Below are 24,675 nucleotides of genomic sequence, written 5' to 3'. Positions count from 1 at the left end.
CCTTTTTTTCCTATATTAAATGAACAAACGAATGAAAAGGGTTCCAATTTCGACGGTACATTGCTCTTTTGAAGCGGAATTCAGGCAAATTACTCATATCCCGAAAATCTTAAGAAAATGAATGGTTTTCTTACACGTTTTACTATTCCCACATTTTGGTAGTTAAACTCTTTCCATGCATTTGTTTATGTAATATAGGAAGAAAAAGGGCAAGTTTACTCGGTCGATAAGGGTAGGAGTACTTCATAACCTTAAGCCAGAAATTGACATGATCGGCTGGGGACCGTAACTATAATTCAGTTTCACTATCTGGCCGTGAGGTTAGGCCGGCAGTGCATTAGTTACTCGCTGGTCATTGCACAAAACAATTTTAAAGAGCAGCTGGGATCGCTAACGACTCCCACTCTGTACCTACTGTTAGTGTTTCATGGAAGTACCTGAGCAAATTTCACTTTTTTACTCAAACCGAAACATATGTTTTTTTGTTATGTACTGTAAGCGTCAATAGTCACGTATATTATCTGAAGCCATGTACTTCACACACCGAAGCAATTTTCTCCGTAAACTCGGACGCTTTGTACAAAATGTGCGCTACTTTATTTTCTTCACTTGAACTTGGCAGGCTTACTAATCGCATACTAGTTTTCAAATAAAAGAAGTTGAAAATATACGAAAACCCCGTACAAACACTTTTTTTGTTACGTTTTGATTGACTTTTTTCATGTTTCCGTATGTTTCCCATATTCATATTCCAAAATAAAAAATTTTTTCCAACGGGATATAGAGATAGTAGTTCTTTCCTGCTAGTCTAAAGTATCCTCTTCAAAATCGCGTTTGAAGTTTGAAAATCAGTTCATTACGAAGAATGATATGAGATTTTGTTGAAAAAATAAGGTTTTTGCCGTTCCTTAGCACTATTGGTAGTTAACTAAATTTTTCACCAACTAAACTTCAATAAAATTGGATTTGATCTCCACCATACGTTTTTTTTACTAAAAAATGAAAAGATTGATGCATTCACGAGTCCCATTATTGCTTGCGGAACAAACGTAGGAACGAGAAACGCATGGCGTCGTTAACTACCCCACTCACGAGTTATAAGGTAGAAAAAAAATACGTGTATTCCTAGGGTTGGAAAGATATTTATTCCCGATTTTATTATAATGTTAACCTTTTTAACCTGAAAAGCGAGACGAAAGTGGTATATTTTTTTCTCCCAACTTTTATGGGGAAAAACCAACTTTTTGGAATTTGTGCAAAAAATTAGATTCACAGCAGATATGATAGAAAATGTTCCAAATTGGTGTGGCGGGAGGGCGAGAAGGAGAGAGGGGGAGGGAGAGGCAGAGAGGGAAAGAAAGAGAGAGAAAGCATATTTATTTGATCCTGGAGTGTTACTCCCTAAAGACCACAGGCATATATTACAAAATACCAATGACAACCTGAGACTAATTAATTTTAAACCTAAAGCTTAATCAAAATAACATAACAAGCGAAGAATTAACAGGAAGAAAATTCAAAAGTAGAGAAGTAATAAAATAAAATAATAATTGTAACCACTACAGACACTCAAGCAGAGACAAAATAAAAATCATACATTCATACAGGCGCCATACACACGATCTGATTAATTTTACACATCGTCAAATCATACCCTATGTCTAGTTCCTCGGGTTCGCTTCACGCTCCTCCGCCGCAATCAATTATCCACAGCAGCGCGATGGAAAAACTGGTAGAGTGGGTGTTAGCATGATTTCAAGCGGTAACGAATTCCAGAAATGCACACCAGTAACAAAAAAAGATTTCTGATACATGACAGTGCGAGCAGATGAACCTGAAACGTATCCGTACGAGTTTGATTGCGCTGTAACGCAAGGTTCATGCGCAAACACAGTTGGCTATCAAAAAGCCATGGCTCTGCCAGGTATATAACCTTGTAAAAAATACAGCCAACTAGAAACAACCGACGATTACATGGCTGCAGCCAACCGCAGCGTCGCCTATGACTGGATATGCTCGCATCACGTGGAAGACGCATTAAGCAGCGCATACAGTTATTGAGCGCCACCCGAATCGAACGCTCTAATTCCCCTGACAAAGTTGTAAACACTGGAGCCTAGTAGTGAAAAGATGGAAACAGGAAGGTGACGATCGGCCGACGTTCTAATGCTACGCTTAATAAACTGTCATTTATCCGGATTCTATACATAGATGCTGCCGCCTTTTTGCTCACAAGCACAACGTGTTGCGGCCACGACAAGGTATTATTAAGGACAACCCCCAGATATTTAAAGGTGGGCACAAACTCTATGACCTTATCCCCTATTGTTACCAGTAGGAAACTTGCGTTGAGGAGTCCATTGACATATCGCGAACTGCCAACAATCATGCCTTTGTCTTCTCGTCATTAAGGTCCAATTGATTTTGAAGAGACCATTGCATTATGCGCTTAATGTTCCTATTAAGCAGATGGCTGTATTCAGCAATCTCGTCCAGCCGGCATTTGAGGTATATTACCAAGTCATCGGCTTAAAGCAAGTGAGAACAACTGCACAAGTACAACGGTAGATCATTAATGAAGATTGAAAAGAACAGAGGACCCAGAACACTACCCTGAGGAACGCCAGTTTGTGAATAAAGCCAGTCTGACAGCTTACCCCCACCCCCATGGACCGCTTGCATGCGGCCGCGTAGGTAAGAGTGAAGTGCCCCCATGGAGAAACCCAACCTCTGAATCTTCTGCAATAAGAGACAATACTTAACCTCATCGAAAGCCTTCGTAAAGTCAAAGAAGACAGCTATAGTGACGTCATGGTCATCAATCCCTTGACGAATATCATCCACAAGCTTTACGACAGCAGTCTGAGTCCCCAACACTTACCAAAAATCAGTCTGCTGCCCGTCAAATAAATTGCGTGACGACAGGTACGACATGACCTGATCAAATTATAAACACTCCAGTACCTTAGCAATGGCACAGAGCCACGAGATAGATCGGAAACCCGAGCACTGCGTTAGACAGCGTGACTTTGGCAGTAGATTCACAAACGAGAACTTCCATAACTCAGTGAATACTTCATCTCTAAGTGAGCTATTGAACAACATGACAATAATAGGTATTAGCAACACCCAAAAAACTATGAAGGCTTGAATGGCCAGGCCGTCCGGCCCCTGTATTCGCATAGTCACCCGTGCCATCGCAGCTTCCACACTCATCAAGTCAACATTCGCCAGGAAAAATTGTTTATCATTCATCACACCTACATCATATTCAATATCAATACATTCCAAGAGCTCCGGTAAGGGATCACCCGAGGAGATTGATGCTAATTGCTCATTAAGCGGCTGCAGCTGCAGATGCGCCGAAAGTTCACGGTAGGCAGGTTTCATGACTCCCAAATCATCAATCACCTTCCAAAATTACTGTATGCTGTCCGTTGTATCAAACTTCGTCTGAACATGGTCAGATTTTGCACTAAATATGTAGCATTGTCTTCACCTTCCTACGAAGATCAATATATTTTTGGAAAACTGTCTCCGAACCTGACCGCTTGGGTGCACGATAACACGTATCCCTCTGGCGCATAAGCTCACGCACTTTTCATGTAATCCACGGCACGGAGGGAGGGGGGGGGGGGGGGGGGCGTGTGACCAACACCTTTTATAGCGGGACTGCCCGATCCAGGATCTGATTTACCAACCTGTTGAACACAGAAATCTTACAGTTCATACTCGGCTGATTATGAAGCAGCGAACAATCAAACGATGATACCACATCAGTTACGACTGCCAGGTCAATGTCATTCCAAGGGCGATACTGGAACTTCTTGGCGTTGGATAATCAATGCCATACCTGAAGGAGACGTGAATCAAATCAAATCATGCCCAGAGAAAAAAGTTTGGGAAGACTGCTCCAAGTTGTTGGAGAGCCCAAATCACTGACAATACAAACATCCAGCCAGGAGTCCGGTATTTGGGTGTGCTGGGTGGACTAAAGAGGTACCAACTGCAATCTTTGCGATGTAAGAAAGTCCTTGAAACGGGAAGAGTCATAGGTGAAATTAAGTAAGTCTGCATTAAAGTCCCCAAGGAGAAAAGCAAAATTGTAACATTACAGACACGCCATATTTGGCGGTCGGTACGAAACAGCTACTCAGAACTTCGGCTGCGAAGTACCCCACACCTCTACTAAAATGAACCTCGGAACACCATCCCTTTCCAACGACGAAGCGGAAGCCACAAGCTGCCCACACAGTCCTTTGTGCAAATACAGTGCAACGCCACCACCATGACGTCCTCAGTAATCGTCTCGAAAAATGTTATGCGTTAGAAGTCTGACTTGCGCATCCATGATGCGTTCATTGAGCCAGCGTTTGGCAACTGCAATTATATGCTAAGGGCTACGCCGGAAGAATTCATGAACCTCACCAACAGGTTGAGGCAACAGACATCAATCACAGCATCAACTATCTCTACTTCTATGAAGCGAAGTTCACATAGTGGCTTGACATGGTTGGTTGGAGATAAGTAATCATACTGTACACGCAATGACAACAACCATTACCAGCGCCGGCTGCAAGACATTTTCCGCCCCGGGCAAACAAGAATATTTTCGCCCCACGTCTCCCAACCGCTTTTTGACCGAAATTTTCAAACTGATAACTTAAATGAAAATTCACTCGCCTTGCTTTAATGTAGGCAAACGCTCTTAATGACAATCGACATAATTTACATTTGGATGAGAGAAAAAAAAACCGCCTCGAGCCGCCTGTTCGGCGCCCCCCTAAACGCGGCGCCCTGTGCCATAGCCCAGCTTACTCCCCCCCCCCGCCCCCCCAAGAGCCAGCGCTAACCATTACCACCTGGGCAGTACACGAGATGCGTCCGATCGAGTTTGACAGCAGTATACATGTATACAGGTTTATAGTTCCAAAATAGATACCGTCACGACGTGCTAATCAGTGTAACCACAATTGTGAAGCGGGGGACCGATATATAATGACAACTCCAGCGCCTAACCCAAAAATGATCAAGGCCACTATAATCGACTACGAAGATAATACTTTCATATAATGATCAATTGTTGAATCATTCAATGTCGAGCATACGTTTCAAAGTACAGATGACACCACATTGCACCACACCAATACGCAGATGCAAGCAGTTTCCGCGGTTATTTCAGAAAGCAGTTCAGATCACGCAACATAACAACATATCAACATATCAAGAGATAGAGTACAAATGAATTAGAAAATACGGAAAGAAAGATATAAAATAGTACAGGAATTGATTAATTTATTTAAAGAAGATCGTGCACCCTTATGTGCGCACCAAACTTCTCCTACGTTGATGCGCACCCGGGGAACCCGGATACCCACCTCCAGTTTTAATTACTTTTTGAGTTCAGATGTGAACAGAATAATTATAAATCGATTTACTTAATTGAGTAAACATAATTAAAAAATAATTAAGCTATATTTACGTTTAAAAGTAGCGTGTATTTGCCACAAAGAGAGATCGAAGGAGGGGATCTCGAGCGCTCTACAGCCAATTATTGGCTTTATCGAGCAGCAGATGTTCCAAACGTTTGTGGAAGTAGCAGTTAGATAGTTAGATTGTTACGTTCCGAGAGGAACGTTTCGAGTCGACTCTGATTCGCCGCGTGATTTAAATTGTTCTCCTGACTTACGTAGTTGGTGTATGTAAATCTCGGGAATCCGCTGATCAGCTCCTCAGATCTTCTCGTTCAACTCGCCTACAATTCTGAGAGTTTGTTAGGTAGGGCTCGTGCCAACCATCACTATGCGTGATTGAAATAATTATTTATGACAACACTTGGGTTAATTACACATTTATTAACGGTCTCCTTCTGGTTCTCGATGGTAGGTTTACAATCGTGGTACAGATTGGTGTTAATCACTATCGCAGTGACAAACTGATAACAAGTCTCGAAGGTTCTGAATGACTTATAATGATTTTATTCTAGGATTTCGGTAGAGATCTGATCTGTTCTCTATGATGTCTGAAGTTCTTCTGATTATTCTGTTTTTGGGAAGGTCGACTTAGAGGGAAAATAGGAGGAGTTCAAAAGGAGTCGCGGTTTCTCGCGGGTCTCGGATGATTGGTTGAGGATGATGAAAAAATTGGGGGTAAGGTTTCTGGTTCGTGCATGGGATCTAGGTGGTGGATTGGCGCGAGGTGGTTGGTTAAGAGAAGCAAGCGGCGAAGCGCTGACTGGTCTTGTTTTCGTTAAAATAAGGGCGCTATCCTGAATTCTGGGAATAGGGGTTTCTTTCTCTGTGAGCTATCCGTGATTTCTCTTCCCACGTTTCCGGTGTTTTGTCTTTTTGGTTATCTTAACTGTTGCAAGTTTATTATTTTGGGTTATTACGGGTGAATGGGAAAAAATATATATATAACATGTATGTTATGAATTTGACTGATGAAATAACGGTTAATCTAGCGTGTGAGGACTGTTGATATAAGAATTTGGACGTTGTGATGGTAACTAAGTGCGTTGGTATTAATCTACGACTATCGGTAAGAGCACGTAGGGCTCTCTTATGGTAACTGCACGCTGGTCAGGTAGAGCGCAGAGAGAGCGCCGCCGTGGATACCGGCTGGCACGTAACAAGATTCCTTTTCAAGTATACAAGGGCCCAGCAGTGACGCATTTGCTCAGTTAAGAACATTGATTAACATTAACATTGATTTGCAGATGAATATATCAAATTTTTCTCTAGTGTGTACTCGGGTACCCTGGGTGCCCCCTGGTACTAACTGTACTTCAAGTTCATATTTTTATTGCAAAAAAATTTTTTTTTAGAAATATAGTTATGGGAATCTCTTCGTGAAGAGTTAAACTTCCTAGATCCGGAGGCTCAGATCGAAAAAACATTTTTTTCAAAAAATTACAAGCAACAATGTGACGACGTGGGTACCCGGGTACCCGGGTGCGCACATAAGGGTTAATGAGCATCACAATACTAAGAGAAATAGATAAAGTAAATTATCAACAATCCAGATACCTTACAGCTTATAACTAGGGATCTACATCTAGTAACAGTCCTAATCGGCGAGCTGTATCAACAATACAACACCAACTAAGGATTTGCCTTTGACAATAGCAGATGCGCAAACAGCCTAGCGTTCAACATGTTGAGGGAGGTAACCGACGAAACAGAATCCAGGAAGCTTCAGAATCCCAGAGAGGTAGCACTCGATGCATTCGCTGGTAGTCAGTCGCCAACAGTCAGGAGAGCCAGATGAGTCTCGGATTGAATGATGATAGGCTCAGACGCTGCATCACGTTTCGCCAAAAACTCCCCATTCTTGATCCAGATGTACCTAAAGCGACACTCCCTGCCACGCGAACACCGGGGTGTGAGGATGCTCCCCTATAACATCAAGTTCGTCAACATACACATGGGGCCGGGAACGTTTGGCAGCCAGAACACGATTTCGGATATCCGTCAAGTGGAGTCGTCCCAATATTAAAGACTGTTTATCAGTAACCCTCGTGCTTTCAAAGTGAGTGGTCTCGACAATCTACAAGTCCGGGACAGTAACTGAAAGAAGCGCTATAGCAGATTGGAAGATAGTAGGTAGATCATCTGCTTCTAGCTAGGAAACACCCGCCAGCAATAGGTTACGACTTACTGCATTGCGTTCCAACGTCTTTATCCTATCCATGAGTTGAGCGATCTCAGCAACGTGGTCAGCACGGGCTGCCTTGAAGGCATCAGTTTTATCCAAGAGTTGGTGGTTCTGAGCAGTGAGTGCATCAACCTTTCCAGAGAGCTCATCGTCGAGTTCTGTGGTAGATCTAGCGAGTTCATCGACCTTGGAAGACAGAGCATCCATCATGGCAGGGAGCGTTGGGAGTCCATGTATCTCTCCATTCAGCAACGTCGAGCTAGCTTGAACCGCTGCAAGCACAGTGTCCAGAGTAGGAGGCTGCAAAGGCGGTTGGTGGATGCCCACCGAACGAGAACTCGCTTCACCAGATATAGGATGCAAGGGCAGCAAACTAGTATTACTGCTGTCAGAACGACATGCGTTACTTCCGGGAAGGCAGTGCTACGAACACCAAAGAGGGCACGAAAGAACGGAGCCGCTACAGACGCAGAGGTACAGGACCTTTACATTGGGTGCCTGACCTGGCATTTGGTTTGGCCGCCTTTATCATCTGGGTGCAGCTGGGATGATAATGCCCACCGCATTTGAAGCAACGTACAGAAGATTTAACGTCCTTCTTACAGCCTTTGCAAGTTCTCACAACCGATTTCACCTGAGTATGGGCAATATCATCAGGCATTATTAGATAAGTTCAGATCAGAGTAGGTAGGTTAGCTGAGAAGAGACGAGTTTAAAGTCCAAACAAATAGATACACACATCAGGAACACAAGCACGCACTAAGCTGAAGTAGTAGAGGCTACACACACCTCTACTATCACAATGTGTCGAAAATAACACAACCTATCGAATTGGACAGGTGAATAGTACAAATAGCACGTAAAGATGAGCTGGCATGTAGCACTAAGGCAGAGCAGTAACGTGCATACAGAGTCAAAGACAAAAAAAAAAAACACAACTTCTCCGGGGGAGGTGCAGGAGTACGCCTCAAGAAATGTACTGGAGACAAACTTGCACAGTATCCCGTACGTAACTCACCGAAAAGTTTAAGAAACTGAGAGCACACATAAACATCTCTCGAGAGAGAGAGAAAGAGAAAGAGATACAGAGAATACACAGCTGTCAACCGCTTCTTCTATAAGTGCCATACAATTATTTTTATTGTATTTCTCAGTTTTTTTGTTAAGGTAGTAGTCCGGTGTGACGACCGAAATTTAGACGTTTTTTCATGATTTTTTTTTAAAAAGTAAATAAAATGCTATCGTTTTAAAGTTTTTACATGTTTTTATTGGTGTTTTGAAGTATATAAAAAAAATTTTTTAAAGTTAATTTTACATTAATTTGTTTAAAATTTTTGACGTCAATATGGAGTCCTCAAAGAAAAGATGAGTTGGTTCGGGGAAACACACAGCCTTCCAAAGTCATCTGAAATAAAAAATTCAAAGAGATTATTATTCTGTAGACTTCATTTTAGGCCCCGAACCTTAAATATACATAAAAATAAAAAAACAAAAACAAAATGGCGGACTTGTGAAAAAAGTTCTCAAAATCTAATTTTTTTTCTTCATAAATTGTTTAAATAAAATAGTTTATAATTAAAAAATTAAATGTTTTAAAGCTTCGGCATCTAGATATGTGTGTCTAGAATAACGGGTTAAATTTTAAGCTAAATCGGTTGAATAGTTTTGAGTCAGTGATTCCCCGAACTTTCGAAAACATGGTTTCGAGAAAAACGCTTTTAAAGTTTTGACAACAGATTTTTTTCAATAAAATTATACTTACATTAATCAGCTATGCCTGGTGCATAGAGCAGTCCTTCCGTTTCCTCAAAGTTGTCATTTTCAGCAGCTTTTAGAGCTCTACGTAAAGTTCTGGCTTCTTTGGAGTTGGCTTTTTAAGCACAATATTAGCAACAGATTTGACAGCGACGCTTTCATACACACGCTTTCATACACACTACGGCGCGCTCTCTTATTTTAGCTATAACTTTAAGAATAATTAAAATTTATGTCTGAAATTTTTATAGCATATTTTTAAGATGTTTTTCTTCCGAAAAATGTAAAAAAAAAAAAATCGATTTTTTGAACCCGTCACACCGGGCTACTACCTTAAGCTAATTTCGCTTTCAAAAAAGTTTGCTTTTAGACGGAGGGGCTGTGCCTCGTGACCTCCCCGTAGCGGCTTCGGCCCCTACATGCCCAACCAAGACTTGCAGCCCTAGATCCGCTCCTTCACCCTACCTCTCGCCGACCCACACCCAAATAATAGTAATTGTATGCATTTTTGAGAAATAATTTTTTCATTATTAATCTACGTTCTCAGTTTTTTATACCTAATATAACGAAAGATATATCAAGTTCGTATTTTTAAGTTAATAATGTTCCCAGAGTTGAGTGGGCAATAAAGTCTTATATGTAATACAGGACTAAAGTGGATTACCCCTATTATAAACTGGAAGGAAAAATGAAAAAAAAGAAAATATACAATAATAGAAAAAAAAAGATTTGCAAAACAGAAAGAAATAAATAAAAAGAAACAGCGTCCGCCATTGTGCGATTATGGTATCTTTCATTTGTGGTATTTTTCGTTTCTGCCATTTTCGATTTACGTTTCACACCACGGTTAATTCTTCCCGGGAAAGTATTTCAGTTTAGTCATGTGAACAGCCCGTAAAGAGAGCCCGCAAAGAGGGAATTTTCCGGGATCCGCCACAATCACGTAGGCGTTGTCTACAGGAAAATTCATATTTTATAAGTGGACAATGTTGCCGCCTCCATCGTAAATGAAGTCGACGTGCGCAGGCACCGCAAGGTGGACCCGTCGCCGTGTTAGCCGACGACCAGAGAGACTTTCGGGTCACTCTGGGGACGCTAGACCCCTTTGCGGAAGTTACTTCTGAGTTTGGTTGGGTCATCCCTTTCGTGTCTGGGAAGGCATTGTATCGCCCGGAGCCGAATAGCTAACGTGCGACACGATGAAGGCGGCGATCAAAATTAAAATTATTTGAAAAACACGACCGACACCGCGTGGACACAGAGAACGCCGGGAAGTTGTAAGCCAGCCCAGCGTACTGGTAAATCAGAAGAGCAGCTTCCGAGGTGCGGTGTACGACGTTATCGGCGGCGCTCGCGCGTGTTGCCGCGGCCCCCCACCCCTCACGTGCCGCTTATCAGAGTGGGACCAACGACTACTTAAGCGAATGTGCGCCAGCGGATCGTCAGAATTCCGACAATTGTGGAAGAGACCACATATCATAAGTGACGAATTATACCCATATTAAATATTAGGGGCTTCGGCCCTGCGCGCTTCGCGCGCCAACCCCGGGTCAGCGCTTCGTGCCTCACGATCAACCGCTTTTCAACCCCTTATTGTCTAAATTTCTAAAAACGCAGAAAGCACTTTTTAGGTATTTATATTATGAACTGTTTGAATCAAAAACCAAGTCGATGTCTCATCTGTGTGCGGAAAGATCGTCGAAACCGTAAAAATCACTTTTAATCACTTTTCACCCTCTTAGAGTTTGAATTTCTAAAAATCGCTTCTTAGTCAGTACTTACGTTCCGAGGGGAATATGCATTCTAAATTTCAAGTTTCTAGGTCAAGGGGTTTGGGCTGTGCGTTGATCGTACTTGTTCCTTGTATAGAGATAACAGAACATCGACAGTTGTAAAAACAAATAAAACATCATTTTCTATCTTCATCCGTTTGTGTCCTTGTCCTTGTCACCCACAATCCCCTTGTTACATAATAAACTATTTTCTATTTTTTTTTTCACTTGAAAGAGTAACCGCGAAAACACCCTTTTTTCGCCCCTTTTTGCGTAGTGTGCAGCAAAAACGGGGAAGGTCGTACAGAGGCCTCCGTGGGCTTAAATTAATCGTCATCGAAAATGTAGGTGCGCATATTTCGATTTTCTTCGATTTTGCGCGACTTACCCCTATTTTGGGGGTGAAGTATGTTTCACCCCAACGCTAGGGGTGTTTTTCCCTTTGAAGATATTTGGAAGAATATTCTTGATATTACTCCTGCCATGTGGAATTCCGCCAATTTTTCCCCAGATTATGTCAACCATTTTTGATTTTTCTTGTACTGGGGGTGGTTTTCACCCCCTGGGAAGGGTAGTTCTGAAATAAAAATGGTTCAAATCATCTCCATATGAATACAGAAAGTCAAATGATCCATTTTTTGAAGTTAGGTGTATAATCCTTAGGGTAATAATAGTGATTTGAGTTTGCTTCGTGGTAGTTCAAAAATGCAAAGTTCTGACATACTTTACCCCCAAAATAGGGGTAAGTCGCGCAAAATCGAAAAAAATCGAAATGTGCTCACCTACATTTTCGATGACGATTAACTTAAGCCCACGGAGACCTCTGTACGACCTTCCCCGTGCTTGCTACACACTACGCAAAAAGGGGCGAATTTTGCGGTCACTCTTTGGTACACATTTTTGTATTACAAGACAATATTTTAGTACGGGTTTTAAGTGGAAGAACAGTGGTTTAGGTGGCACATTGACAATCACGTCGATTTTTTTTTAAATCTGAAAATACTAGCTTTCGTGCCAAGCTGGAAAGTTGTACGGCCGTAGTGCGAACATTATTTTTTGACATAGTAGTCTCAAAGTATATCATTATGGTTATGTTATCCGGCCATCACATGGCACTTGTGTTCAGTTGGACACGTGTCCATAAAGTTCAGCTTTACGGCCGGAAAACGCAACGATACCTAATTGCGTACTTTGCGGCTAGTATTTTAAAAATAAATTATCAAATGTCACCCGAAACCGAATGAATTCAATCTTCGTTACTGATGAACAATTATGATACAATGATAACTGAATATTGGGTTATCGCCTGTGAATAGTTCTCCGTGGGCATAAAATCTCTATCATTTATTTATCTCAATGGTAATATGAATTCCATTTTTTTGACGATGCTATCTGTCGTTTGCACATACCGATCGTATTACTTTTTGTTTCAATCGACTAAAATATGCTATATATTGTACATAAATAATATGTTATGCCACACGGGCGTCAATGACGGTCTTATGCCCATGTTAGATGAGCTATTTTTTGTAATAGTACGCGAAAAATTGTCATATGTATAGTAAATTATATTGCGTTACATCAGGAAATTGTGCCTGGAGGTGCCAGCCGTGGTTGCAATATAAGGGGGGCGAGGAGGGGGGGGGGGCTTCCGCGGGGGGTTGGCCCCACTCCACCTATGAAATACTATGAATGCTATGAATACTGAGAAATACTAACATATACATGAAAAAAAAATTAATATTAAACATGCATACGAAAAAATATTTATGCTAACAAATGCACAGTTGAATGGGATAGTTCTTAAAAATATCGTCACGGTTATTTAATTAAACAAACATTGATTCACACAATAATTTGAGTATCATCACATTTTTTTTAATTTGATATGGTTAAAATGTAGATAATGTACAAATACGTACAAAAGGACGGAGCACGCTTTGTGTTGTCGATCGTCAAAGCGGCACTGACTATATGGTGCGGCACGGAGAAGAGTCATAGGTTACACACTTGTACCTGCATGAAAATGGAAGAAAATGAAACTGTGTCTTCTATTATATGTCGTATACATATATTACCTATGTGTCATAAATATCGTAAAGGATATATTATTAGGGCATTTCTATAGTACATAGTGGTATAGAAACGCAAAGAACTGAATTTTTCCTGTTACGCCCGTGAGTGTAAAATCAAATTTTACACACACTCTTGCGAAAAAGTATGAACTGCTATCAGTGTTGGGCGTTTTTTTAATTCATCACAATTTATTTACAAATTACGAATGTGATTGCTATCGGTTTTTATTGTAATTAAAAATTACGAATGTAATGAAACTAATTTTTTCTTCTAATTAAAAAGTACAATTATCATTAGGATCGTAATAATATTTTCTGAACGTATTTGATATCATTTTTCGAACTACTTGAAATCATACTTTAGACATTCATAGATCATTCCAAGGACATACGAGTAACTTCGAGAATGTGCATTCAACTTGAGCTATGTGAAAAATCTGTGTTTACAAAATATAAGTTATGAGACTTCAATTTTCCGAACATTACATTACTGTTTGATTGGCTTTGTAAAATTTTGTAAGAAACAATACGGAGCTTACGCGAAAGTAAGTGTAAGTTTAAAACAGGCTGCAAATTGAAACTTGCAAATTGCTTCTTCTGGAAAAATATCTTACTTCTAAAAAATATTTGCCGGTATAGGAGCATCGTCAAAAAGTATGGGGAAGAAAGTCTGAAGTAATAACTTGCGGTTTTGAAGTATCTTAGTACAAGAATCTCGAATTTTTTTTCTATACCATAGGGCTTGATTAATGAGAATATAAAATTCAAAATTTCTCAACATGCAATAAGAATCGATGTTTAAGAATGTTACATAATTACAGTTTTAGGCGCTTTTTTAAATAATTACATTATAATTACAAATAAAGAATTTAATTAGTCGAAGAAATCCAATTCTAATTACATTCGTAAGTTGTAATTAACAGAAAAACCGATGCTAATGACATTCGTAATTTGTCACTGGAAGAAAAACCAATTCTAATAACATTTATAATTTGTAATTAGAAGAAACAAGGATTTTAATGATATTCACAATTCGTAATTAGAAGAAAAGTCGATCCCAATTAGATTTGTAAAACCGCGTAAAACATGCTCGGGTTATATAAAATAATTTGCTGGCCCGGCAAATTTCAGTGTTAAGGACGTTGCCTACCGAGCTCGCGCGGGAACTTTGGCTTCCCGCGCGACTCAAGCCAAGCGGCCAAGGGGAAGAGTGGGCAGGACTTAAGTCTATGCCCCTCGCGTGCTATGGCCCCCCACTCTGCACTCCGTTGGGACCAGGCCGCTTGCACTTGAACGTTCTGAAGTTCTGACGTGCGAGGAATATAACTGGAAGCCCGTATGAGTTTGGCGTGGTTGATGATACGTTTATCCAAGGAGAGGTTGGCACGTATACATATTATTTCAAATATTTATTGCTTTTGCAAATAATAATAAGTTACAGAAATTATTGAATAATCTTCGTGTTTTCAAGAGATCTATTGCATAACTCGTTGCAGTAAAATGAAAAATATTACAAGAGAAATTACCCGAAACAGCAGTTAGCTAATTCATGATTAAATACTAGGGATGGGCGATCTCAAGCAAAAGATCGATTCTCAGAATCGATTCGAATTAATTTTGGAAAAACCGATTCATCCAAAAAATCGGATACAAAAGATTGATCTTTAGAAGAATGATCGTTATTTTTACTTTTTAGTTGAACTGGAAACCGGTGTCTATATTGGAGATTAAAAATCGTGTCACACAAATGTAGTACTTATTCAACAGTTTTAATATTTAACAATAGTTTGCTTTGGGTCATATTTGTTCATCACAGCAATAGTTCTCATATACATATTACACAACCCAAGCCGACTAGGTGGGAAGCATTTTTTATTAGTTGTGATATTAGATTTATTAAGCGCTAGAAATTGGTCAATTCTTTTGTATTCTCAAACCTATATTATTCATAAAATACGGAACGCCAAAATAGACTTTCAAAACTTTTTTTAATTGAAGATTTAAGAACCTAATCCGATCCTTGCAAACTTGGAATCGATTCTAGAAAAAATCGATTAGTAAAGTATCAATACAAAAGATCTATTTTCTCGACCCAAAAGTTCGATTCTTGAGTTGATCGATCTAGAATCGCGCATACCTACTAAATGCATTGCCATCAATGACCCAGGTCTCACCATGTGGGAGTCGCTGCGATGAAGAGACCCACTCTATCCCGTCCCAACCTCTCAACCATGTCAGGAAAAACCAAAAGTGTCACATACATCGATAGATATTCAAGAGAAAATTAGTAAATCAAAAAAATTGAGTTATACATGCAGGAGTATATTAGAAATTGATAGATAAGGCGTATTGAAAAATCAGCAAAATCTATGGTACAAAATATAATCAAAAGTAATGGCGCGTCAATAAATAAAATATATACATTCGATCGCGTGGAATACCATACTTTTCGCTTTCCGTTATGACGTTTCATTGGTATAACAAGTAATTATTATAGAAATACAACGAATCTTAAAAATAAACTGTTTCAATAAATATTATGGAATGAAAGATGCAATCATTCACCAAGCGAATATGAGAGATCATTATTCAGAAATTCATTAATTTCTGAACTTGAAAACATAATGTGAAAGCACGTTGTATCCGTGCAAAATTTCGAATAGACTGTAATTGAAAAATGAAAATTTAACAAGCAGGATATACATGCGAGGGTTGATTTGTAACACAAAAAATAAAAAAATGGCCTACACACAAAGAAAACAATCCTTGAATGAAGAATTGAAATATTCTTGAATCAAGAATAGTTTTCTGTGTGTGACATTATTGTGAAATAGTTATCTATAAATGAAAGGAAAAATATACAAATATGTAAAAACTTCTGTATAGTCACTCGTTAGTACTGTCGGTTGTCATTTTCTTTTTCTTACGGATGGAAACATCAGTCGTTGAGTTTTTTGATTCGACCGCAGAATTTCTAGCTTCATTTATTTGAGGAGGGTCGCGAATCGGAAGTTGTCGAGCACGTCTGGAGTGTACTATTGCTGGCAAAAGGCAGAAATGAAAAACGTCAGCTAATTTATTTTACAGTTTCAATTTCCAAAAATTGTCGTCGCGAATAATTTTGTCAAAGATCAGTCCTTTCGGCATCCAAACTACGAAATAGCACCACTTCCTTTTCGTAATGTGGAGAAGACCCGAACATAACTGATAAAGCTGAATCAGTGCTGGAGTCAAGTCTCAGGTCTCATCGAGTTGAATAATTGGCTCATTTCGAAACGTGAATGTAGCGTACCGAACGTGGCTGGCACTGAAACTTCAAGCTGCAACAATGTCTTCGATAGCACGTCATGTTTTCAATTCATTAGTGTATTGTGCATTGACCTTGTCCAGTAGATGTCAAATATCACAATCAAATAGTCAATTAGGTAGATCAGTGTGCGGTAATAGTCATCGGTAAGTTTGTAATCGTGAGTGGACGAAAGATGGAAAATGATTTTCCGAAGAATAGGTTGACAAAACACACATTGAGAAAGGGACGGTAAATAATAATTCGAAGAGATTGTTAGGAAAATACGGTGTTCTGAATTAATAAAACGTGCATGTTAGTTAGTCGGTCTGAAAATGAAAACTATCAAGTCTATGTAAGCAAACTTGATGCCATTCTATTTATCTCAACCTCTCCCGCTGATAACCCGCCAAATTTTTCCAACCCTGGCCCTTTTTCTTACTTTTCCGTAACACTTTCCTTATCTTAGTCGTAGCGAATGACCGATGAACACTTATCAAGGGATTTTAGATGCTTTACTAATATTTACTCACGAAGAACACACCGAATAACGCTCACGCCTCGCGGTTTGAATTACGGGTTTGCACGTGTTAAATGAAGACTGCTGCTACGGCCGTTAGTTCGTACGACGGGCGGCTTAAGCCAGAGATGGCGCCAGCAAGCAATCGCTATTCGCGGCGAAAATCCGCTGTTTCATGCTTCAGCTCGTGCAAGTTTTCTCGCAACTCTTAAGTTCGATTTTATTGCTCTTAGTCCTAAATCAAAGGTGAAGAATTTATCTGTGTCGTGTATTTCGTATAATTGTGAAAAAAAATTCGTTCTTGTCTTATTACAACGGGAACTTTGCTCACTTTCAGTGCTGTTTTCTACGACTCTGAAAAAAAATTTGAAATTCGGAAAAATACACGACACAGATTGCTCCTTCGCCTTCATAATGCTTGTAATAGAAGTTCGATATCTTTATAAATGACGGAGAAAACTTGCATCACGTGAACTTCTGCAAGCAGCAGTTCCGCCGGGAGTAGGCAACGTCCTTAAGAAAATAGTATGTAAACCTCGAGAAAAAACGAGCGTTTGCGCTTATCAACCGCTCGTTTTTGCTCTCGGTGCACAATGTACTACTCCGTCCAATCTGTCATGCCCAGCCATGAATTTAGCACCAGCAATACCTTAAATCACCAAGCACGAGCGATTGAGGTATTGTTCGTCAACCTTAACGTTACATTCCTTCTGGAATTTCTAGCAATCTTTCGCATCGTCATTTGGCAGTGAACCTCGTATAATATATCTATGTTCGCAACTAAATGACAATACGGTTATAATTTAATAATCATAATACTACTTTTATCTAACAATCATAATATCATTGTAGAATAAGTACAATTATAATATATAATATCCTTGTAGAATAAGAAAAATTAATTAAATGTAATGTAATACAGCACACGAATTAAGTTCAAGAGTTGAGGTGATTAGAAAAATTAAGGGCACAGTCTCCAGGGTTAGGTGGAGTAGTAGTGCAAATCTCAGGCGAACTATAAGCATCCATAGATTCTGGATTCGATTCCTGGTACCCTCGTTAATTTTTCAGTCACCAAAATTTTGACATTTACCGCATAACATACTCATGTATTCGTATTGAGAAAAACTTGTTTTTAAAATACTTAGGGAACCAACGATTTGTATCTGGAGAAGATATTGAAGCTATTGAGAGCTATACTAAGAGCTTAGCCTACGCAGATAGCCCTGAGCTAATGGCTTATGCCTATGCAAACCGCTCCGCCGCCTTGTACAGAAAACAATTGTACGAAGAGTGTCTAATAGATATTAACGCAGCATTGTCTTTGGACTACCCAGCGAGTAAGAAAAAAAAATTACAAGAAAGAGGCCAAAATGCTATGTCAGCAGTCATGAAACGAACGAGCAAATCAAATGGCAAATTACATGGTATGAACAGGATAGAAAATAATCACAGCTCGGACACCGAACCTAAAGAGAAGTGTGCATCTGACAGCAGTGTGGAAAATGATGTATGCGAAAAATTCACGTTAATCCCAGACATGGGATTTGAGATGGCTGCTTTAGAACGATCTTTGACTGAAAGTAATATCACGTGTGACGTAAAAAACTGCTCCATAAACAGTCTGGATTGCAAAACCTCAAGAGATATAGAAATACCCGAATATCTTGCGAATGAAGGCCTGCCGCAACTTGCATATGGTCCAAGTAAAGAGGCTCCATCGGCTAGTGACGGAGTACAAATTACGTATTCTGAAAAATTTGGAAGACACCTGATTGCTACTAAAGCGTTCAAGCCAGGGGATGTTATTGCAGCAGAGAAACCATTTGCTTCGGTTATATATGCAGAAAGGTGAGGGAATAAATGAGTATGAGTGATTCAAGGTCTCCTTTGACGGCATTATTTTTCAAAATCACATACTAATGTTACGTGGGGGTGAGAGTGTACTGAGCGGTGGTAGTTAATGATTAATTAATAATCAAAGATCCTCCCACGTAACGACAATGAATAAAAATTAAAACTAAGAAAGACTTACCTCTCGATAAGCCGGTAATGTGGGTACGTTGTTGCCTAGTCCTATACAAGTCTGTGAGAATTGTTTAAATGGTTGAGGCTAATTTGTAATGAAATGGGATAGGTTATCGTTCAAAATACATGGTTGAATATGATTTTGATTGTTAGAAGATAACGTATATTCTGCAAACGATTATTATGAAATGAATGAATGGTATAAAAGAAAAACCAAAAAAGGTATAATCATAAAATGTCTGAATTTAAACATAGATAACGTCGACGGACGAATTCATATTATAATACAGAGAAGCTGTAGAACTAATTGAATTCAACCGTTTACGCTTCTTTCAAAACGTAGGGTTCTTTTAATAATATATGAATAATATATAACTAAACATAATGCTTGCTAAAAACATCTGTCCTGAACGACTATTATTTCTACTTCTGGTCGGTTATTATTATATGGTACCTCTCTTTTTAGATTACATGTAACTTATGTTAATAGTCCAATCCTGCGCTACGGATCAGTCGATCCGCAGAATTACATGCGTTACTTAGCTCCGATTTGAGCCGGCAAAAATATGATTTGGGGGCCGAGCTGTAGACAGGAGAGTGTCTCTCTGAATAGCCAAGGTTATTATCTGCAGCTAGGTCACTTGTTTTTGTTTAATACGACGTTATGCAAAATTTGGAATGATGTTTTAGAAGACTACTCGAATTAACTTATCTTTAAATTAGTCCAAGAAACGGGTAGAAAAAAGGGCAGTTTTATGTCACGGCGTGCAGAAGGGATGAGACCTGCGGATTCTGGTAACGATTATAGCCCACATGAACGCCTACTACTTTCCAACCAAAGATTTGACTTTCTAAATTTTTGACACGCGTTTAAAGTTTTGAAAAACAGGTTTTCTACTAGGATCTCCTAAACTATTAATTGTATCTGATGACAGCAGCAATGATAGTCAAATAGAATTTAAGGACGAGATCGAAGATGATTTAAGTGACGAGAGCGATGATGAACCAGAGGTGCCAATAAAAAGAACTCGAGCGAACAGCGTAGAATACGTAGACTTGTAAATATTGATTGTAAAGAATTGTATGTTTAAGAAAACATTGTTAATATTTCACGTTCAAAGAGCTGCAGTTGCAATAAATTACAACGGTAATTAGCCAATGATGTGCGAGGGCGACATCCTGGTGCCCAAATCTACACGGTCAGCGTTACTTCGCGCTCTTCGACGGTGTTCCGACGATTCTCAATTTCGTCGCTTACACGTGTAAGATGTTGACAAAAAGTATCTTAAGATAATTCTCACGCATTAATCCATACATCTTAACAGAGAATCATTTTAATTTCGTGGTTCCAAAGTTAGTGGGTTATCCTAATTATTGATGATAAGTTTAAATTAAAAAGAGAGATATTTTTAGGCTGAGCGCTGCTGATGCTAATTCAGCAGTCTCTCGTCTCAGTTCTTGGTACCAGTTATAAGAAACAAAGTTGAACCTTAGACTAGGGATCGTTGCTGGTCTCTACGTGACTTTTGCCAGGAGGGGTGGAACTCGTCAGTTTAGGCAATACGATATTTTAATGTTATGTATGGCTGTAGCTTTCGTTACAGCGTTGAAAGGGAATTTTGAAAAACACTTCACGTATTGAGAGTCCTAGTTATATTCTGATTTCGAAAAAGGTATGCCCGAGCAATACGCCAGACGTAACACTAAGAAGAACAATAATGGCTTTCAATTATAAAATTTTGGTACCAAACCAAAGTCAAGTGTGAAAATATATACCTTAATGGAGTGTTGCTATCAGAGTACAGCAGTAGTTAACCTGTTGGCGTATTTTTGTCGTAACTAGAGTACTAGTAAAGTAATGTGAAGTAATAGGAACGAGGCGTCATCACTTTGACATCAATGGACATCTGCAGTATAATGTTGCAATTAAAGAGTATTTCACTAGTAAAGGTCACAAGTGATTTTCCATAAAGCCAAACTTGAATAATTTCAACATGAATACTTTTAATTTTTGTCCGATTATAGTGGTTAAATGCTTGTATTCTACATGGAAAAATTTATCGTTACATTTACTACTTTGCGGGTTGTTGCTTAGGTTGGTGACATTATTACCATTTTTATATTTTTAAATTTTCCCCATGCAAATGAAACTGTCGATCTAGGAACTGTAACAGCAAACAGCGCCAGTTCCTCATTTTGCCAGAGATTGTAATTAATCCAACAACAATTTCTTCCACATATATCTGTTATTTATGCAATTGTATGATAAGCTATCAGAACTCAACTTAACCTACTAGTCATAATTTTTTTTGTATTTTTTTACACAAGTCCTAATTGCAACAACACATTCTAAATTTTGTAGGATTGTTTAAGGTTTTCATGTCCAAGAAGTGAATTTTCGTATGACCATTTCAAAATCATATATAAAAATAATGAAAATATAACCATAAATTTCAGCACGTTCTACCTTTGAAAATATTTTTATCATTAGATCATATACATCAATATTAGGTACTCGGATAGAATTTTTAAGAAAGATATCTGTATCTTGTTTTTTTTTTTTTCTGAAGCTAACTTCTAACTCATTAAATCAGGCAGCTTCCTATGAAAGCCCCGTAGGAAGCTGACACAATTAGTAGCCGAACTGAATCCGGAAATTATTGTAAACTCTTGATGCATCGGCTGCTCACGATACATTCAAATGTGAAACTTGAAATCATAATCTGAAATCGAAAATACAGAGTGTTTCCGAGTAAACGCCGCAGTAAATTGAGTTGCCTACCACTGGGGGGGGGGGGGGGGGGGGGGGGGTATTCCGATAGGTGAATAAAAAATTATCAACTTTTTTTTTTCTTTCACATTTTGAAAGTACAAATTTAAGACCAAAATTCAAAATAATAACGGAGTCACATCATATGGAAGAGAGCGCGGCGTGAACCGCGTGACATCTGCAATCGTATAGCGATCTTCACAAAACAGGTTCTAACGCCTTCACTCACAAGGAACATCCGCGAAGTGTCCGCCTCCGATTTTGATAAAACTTCGTAGTAATGTTAAGTACGCTAAAATAAAAGATCCGTATTTTTTTATATCGGCTGAAATTAATTTTAAGGGGGTGAACTACCCCCCCCCCTAATGTTATTTTTGACAATTCCTAATCTATTGCATAATAGGACCTAATTTACCGACCTACCAAGTTTTATCAAAATCAGAGGCGGACACTTCGCGGATCTTCCTTGAGAACCCTATGTACATACTGTGGCGTTTACTAAAAAACACCCTATACGGATATTACGTCTATTTCATAGAACAAGAATCTTTTTTACGGTCGTAGAGTACATGAAAAAAATATCAGGCAAATTAAAAATAATGATGTTTTAAGAGTATTTGGTTTGACGTAGAATGAATTCTATAGAACCATTGCACGAAATAACCTGGTGAACTAATTTATGATGCACACATTTTATTCAAATTTAGCACACTTCCAATCATACTTATGGCGGATAAATAATAGTATATCGTGTTACAAATATGGAAAGTGGGCGGTTCCGAGGAGTGTGAAGTTTGCAGCGCAAGTCGCAAAGGCGAGTACAGCATTTGCATGAATGCGAGTGTGAAGTTGATGGTACGAGCAGAAGGGAATTCTATAATTTCACAAGTGTTGTGTGGATGCAGCATGAGCCAAGGCGAGCGCTGTAATCAAACTAGTCAGATATCGTCGCGCCGCACATGTTGCACACGTTTTTTTTCAACACCTGTGAAGGAAAGTTTGGTTTGTGAAGCAATGAAGGTACTCTGGCGCTCAATGATACAATGCCTCGAATTGAGATATTTGAAATTGCGCATTGGCGAAAGAAGATTGTGTGTAAAATCGAGCACTTTAGTTGTGCGCATGCACCAATGACATTTTACCGTACTTTTTGAGAATGCGGCATTTCACGCACGCTACATAGGTTTCACAAAGCGAACTTTCCTAGCGGATGTTGGAAAACGAAACTTATGATTTTCCTGTTATACTATATATTAAAAAATTTGTTTAGGTACTATACGCATTGTAATCATTGCCTCTCTAAATGCTACAATTTGATTGCTTGCCCGAACTGTCCAATGGCTTTGTACTGTTCGAATCATTGTCAAAAATTGGCTTGGGCTGCAGCACATCAAATCGAATGTCGGATCATATCTCTTCTGCCGAATTTACTAAATGTTGACGAAGATAAAATACGAATGCTGACAAAAATTATGCGATTACTGATCATGGTTACGCAAAATGGTATGCTGATTGACGAGCTGAGGAAGGACACGGAAATAGCAGAATCCAATTCAGGTATTTGAATTCCAGCTGCATTGAATATACTCGTAAAACTCCCAAGCCTTATCAATAGATTATTGACAGTAGAAACAAATTAAACTTCAATCTATAGGTTTTCATAATATAACAAAAGAAAGTCATTTATAGATTAGAGTCAGAAAAAATTTCAATAGAAATAAGGTTCTTTTTTTTAAGAGCAAATTTTCTCATAGCTCAGGCAATCGGCTATGATTTATAATAATTATTAGAATTTTCATTTGTGTTTTGTTATGTTATCAGCTTTTTATAAATTTCAAATTCTAAAATCCAATTGGGTATTTCAAAAATATTTTTTCAGTGGAAGCTAACATTATTATTTCGTGTTCAAAACATCAGAAATACTTCGAATGTTTTGAATGGGCCTGATTCGTTAGATGCAGTATCATCACACCTGCCGATGCACAGTCAGCGCTACTACCGTCCGTGAACACCTTTATTTGAGTGCGTGCGTAGTCTCATCCGTATTGCTTGAGGACGCAATAACTTCACTGCGAAGAAATTTTCTCGACGTGAAATTACCGAGCAAATTAAGAATTTTTTTTTTGACCATGACTGGACGAATTCTAATTTTTCAAGCTGCGCAATACTCAGAATAACGTGTAACATGTTTTTAAAAAACATCTGAGTGCTGTACCAGTACCCCGTACGTCACTAAGACCACAAGATTTGGATAGGCCATAACACTGTCTTGAATACAGATCTGACAACGATCTCGAGTTTCAGATGGTATAGGAGGCCCTCGTTTTGAGGCCAAATTGGTAGTCTGATTGCCGCGTGTGCAGGTGTGTGGTATTTTATATTCATGTACTTTGTTGATCCACAATCTGAATTTGGAATTGACGACTGCTATCCTATGCAAAATATGAGTTTCAAAGCGATCGAGTAAATTGTAAACTAGATCGTTGCTAACGATCTTCCCAAAAACTGTACAATAATTTTTACCAAGGTATGGGGGCTGAATGAATACATGTAATTGGCTCAACAAAATTTACTTTTCAATAATTACTCAATCATTGGTCAACTGTCGGTATTATTGTTTACCTCAGACTGGAACCGTGGTTAACGGCTTATTGACGGATACTCAAAATAAGGTTATGAACGTTTGTTTTCTATACAACCCTACCTATCAGCGCCTTCGACGGCCACAGTATGAACGACAAAACATGCTCTCAAAATGAGGGCATCCTCCACCACCTTTCGTTTCCAAACCTATCTACAAGAGCGTAGACCAT

General features: G+C 39.0%; 1 protein-coding gene across 7 annotated transcripts in view; it reads left to right on the top strand.

The window, feature by feature from the left end:
- LOC107223144 (SET and MYND domain-containing protein 4-like) overlaps window positions 1-24,675 on the top strand; it is a 75,518-nt gene that overhangs the window by 3,250 nt on the left and 47,593 nt on the right. For all 7 annotated transcript variants that reach the window (XM_046731717.1, XM_046731708.1, XM_046731727.1 and 4 more), the window contains exons 3-4: window positions 18,213-18,915; window positions 23,133-23,419. In XM_046731717.1, the coding sequence (XP_046587673.1) occupies window positions 18,213-18,915; window positions 23,133-23,419 (990 nt within the window). The remainder of the gene's footprint in view (window positions 1-18,212; window positions 18,916-23,132; window positions 23,420-24,675) is intronic.

This window comes from Neodiprion lecontei, chromosome 1, assembly GCF_021901455.1.
Source record: "Neodiprion lecontei isolate iyNeoLeco1 chromosome 1, iyNeoLeco1.1, whole genome shotgun sequence".
Taxonomy (NCBI): Eukaryota; Metazoa; Arthropoda; class Insecta; order Hymenoptera; family Diprionidae; genus Neodiprion; species Neodiprion lecontei.
This window is presented reverse-complemented; position numbering and strand designations above follow the sequence as displayed.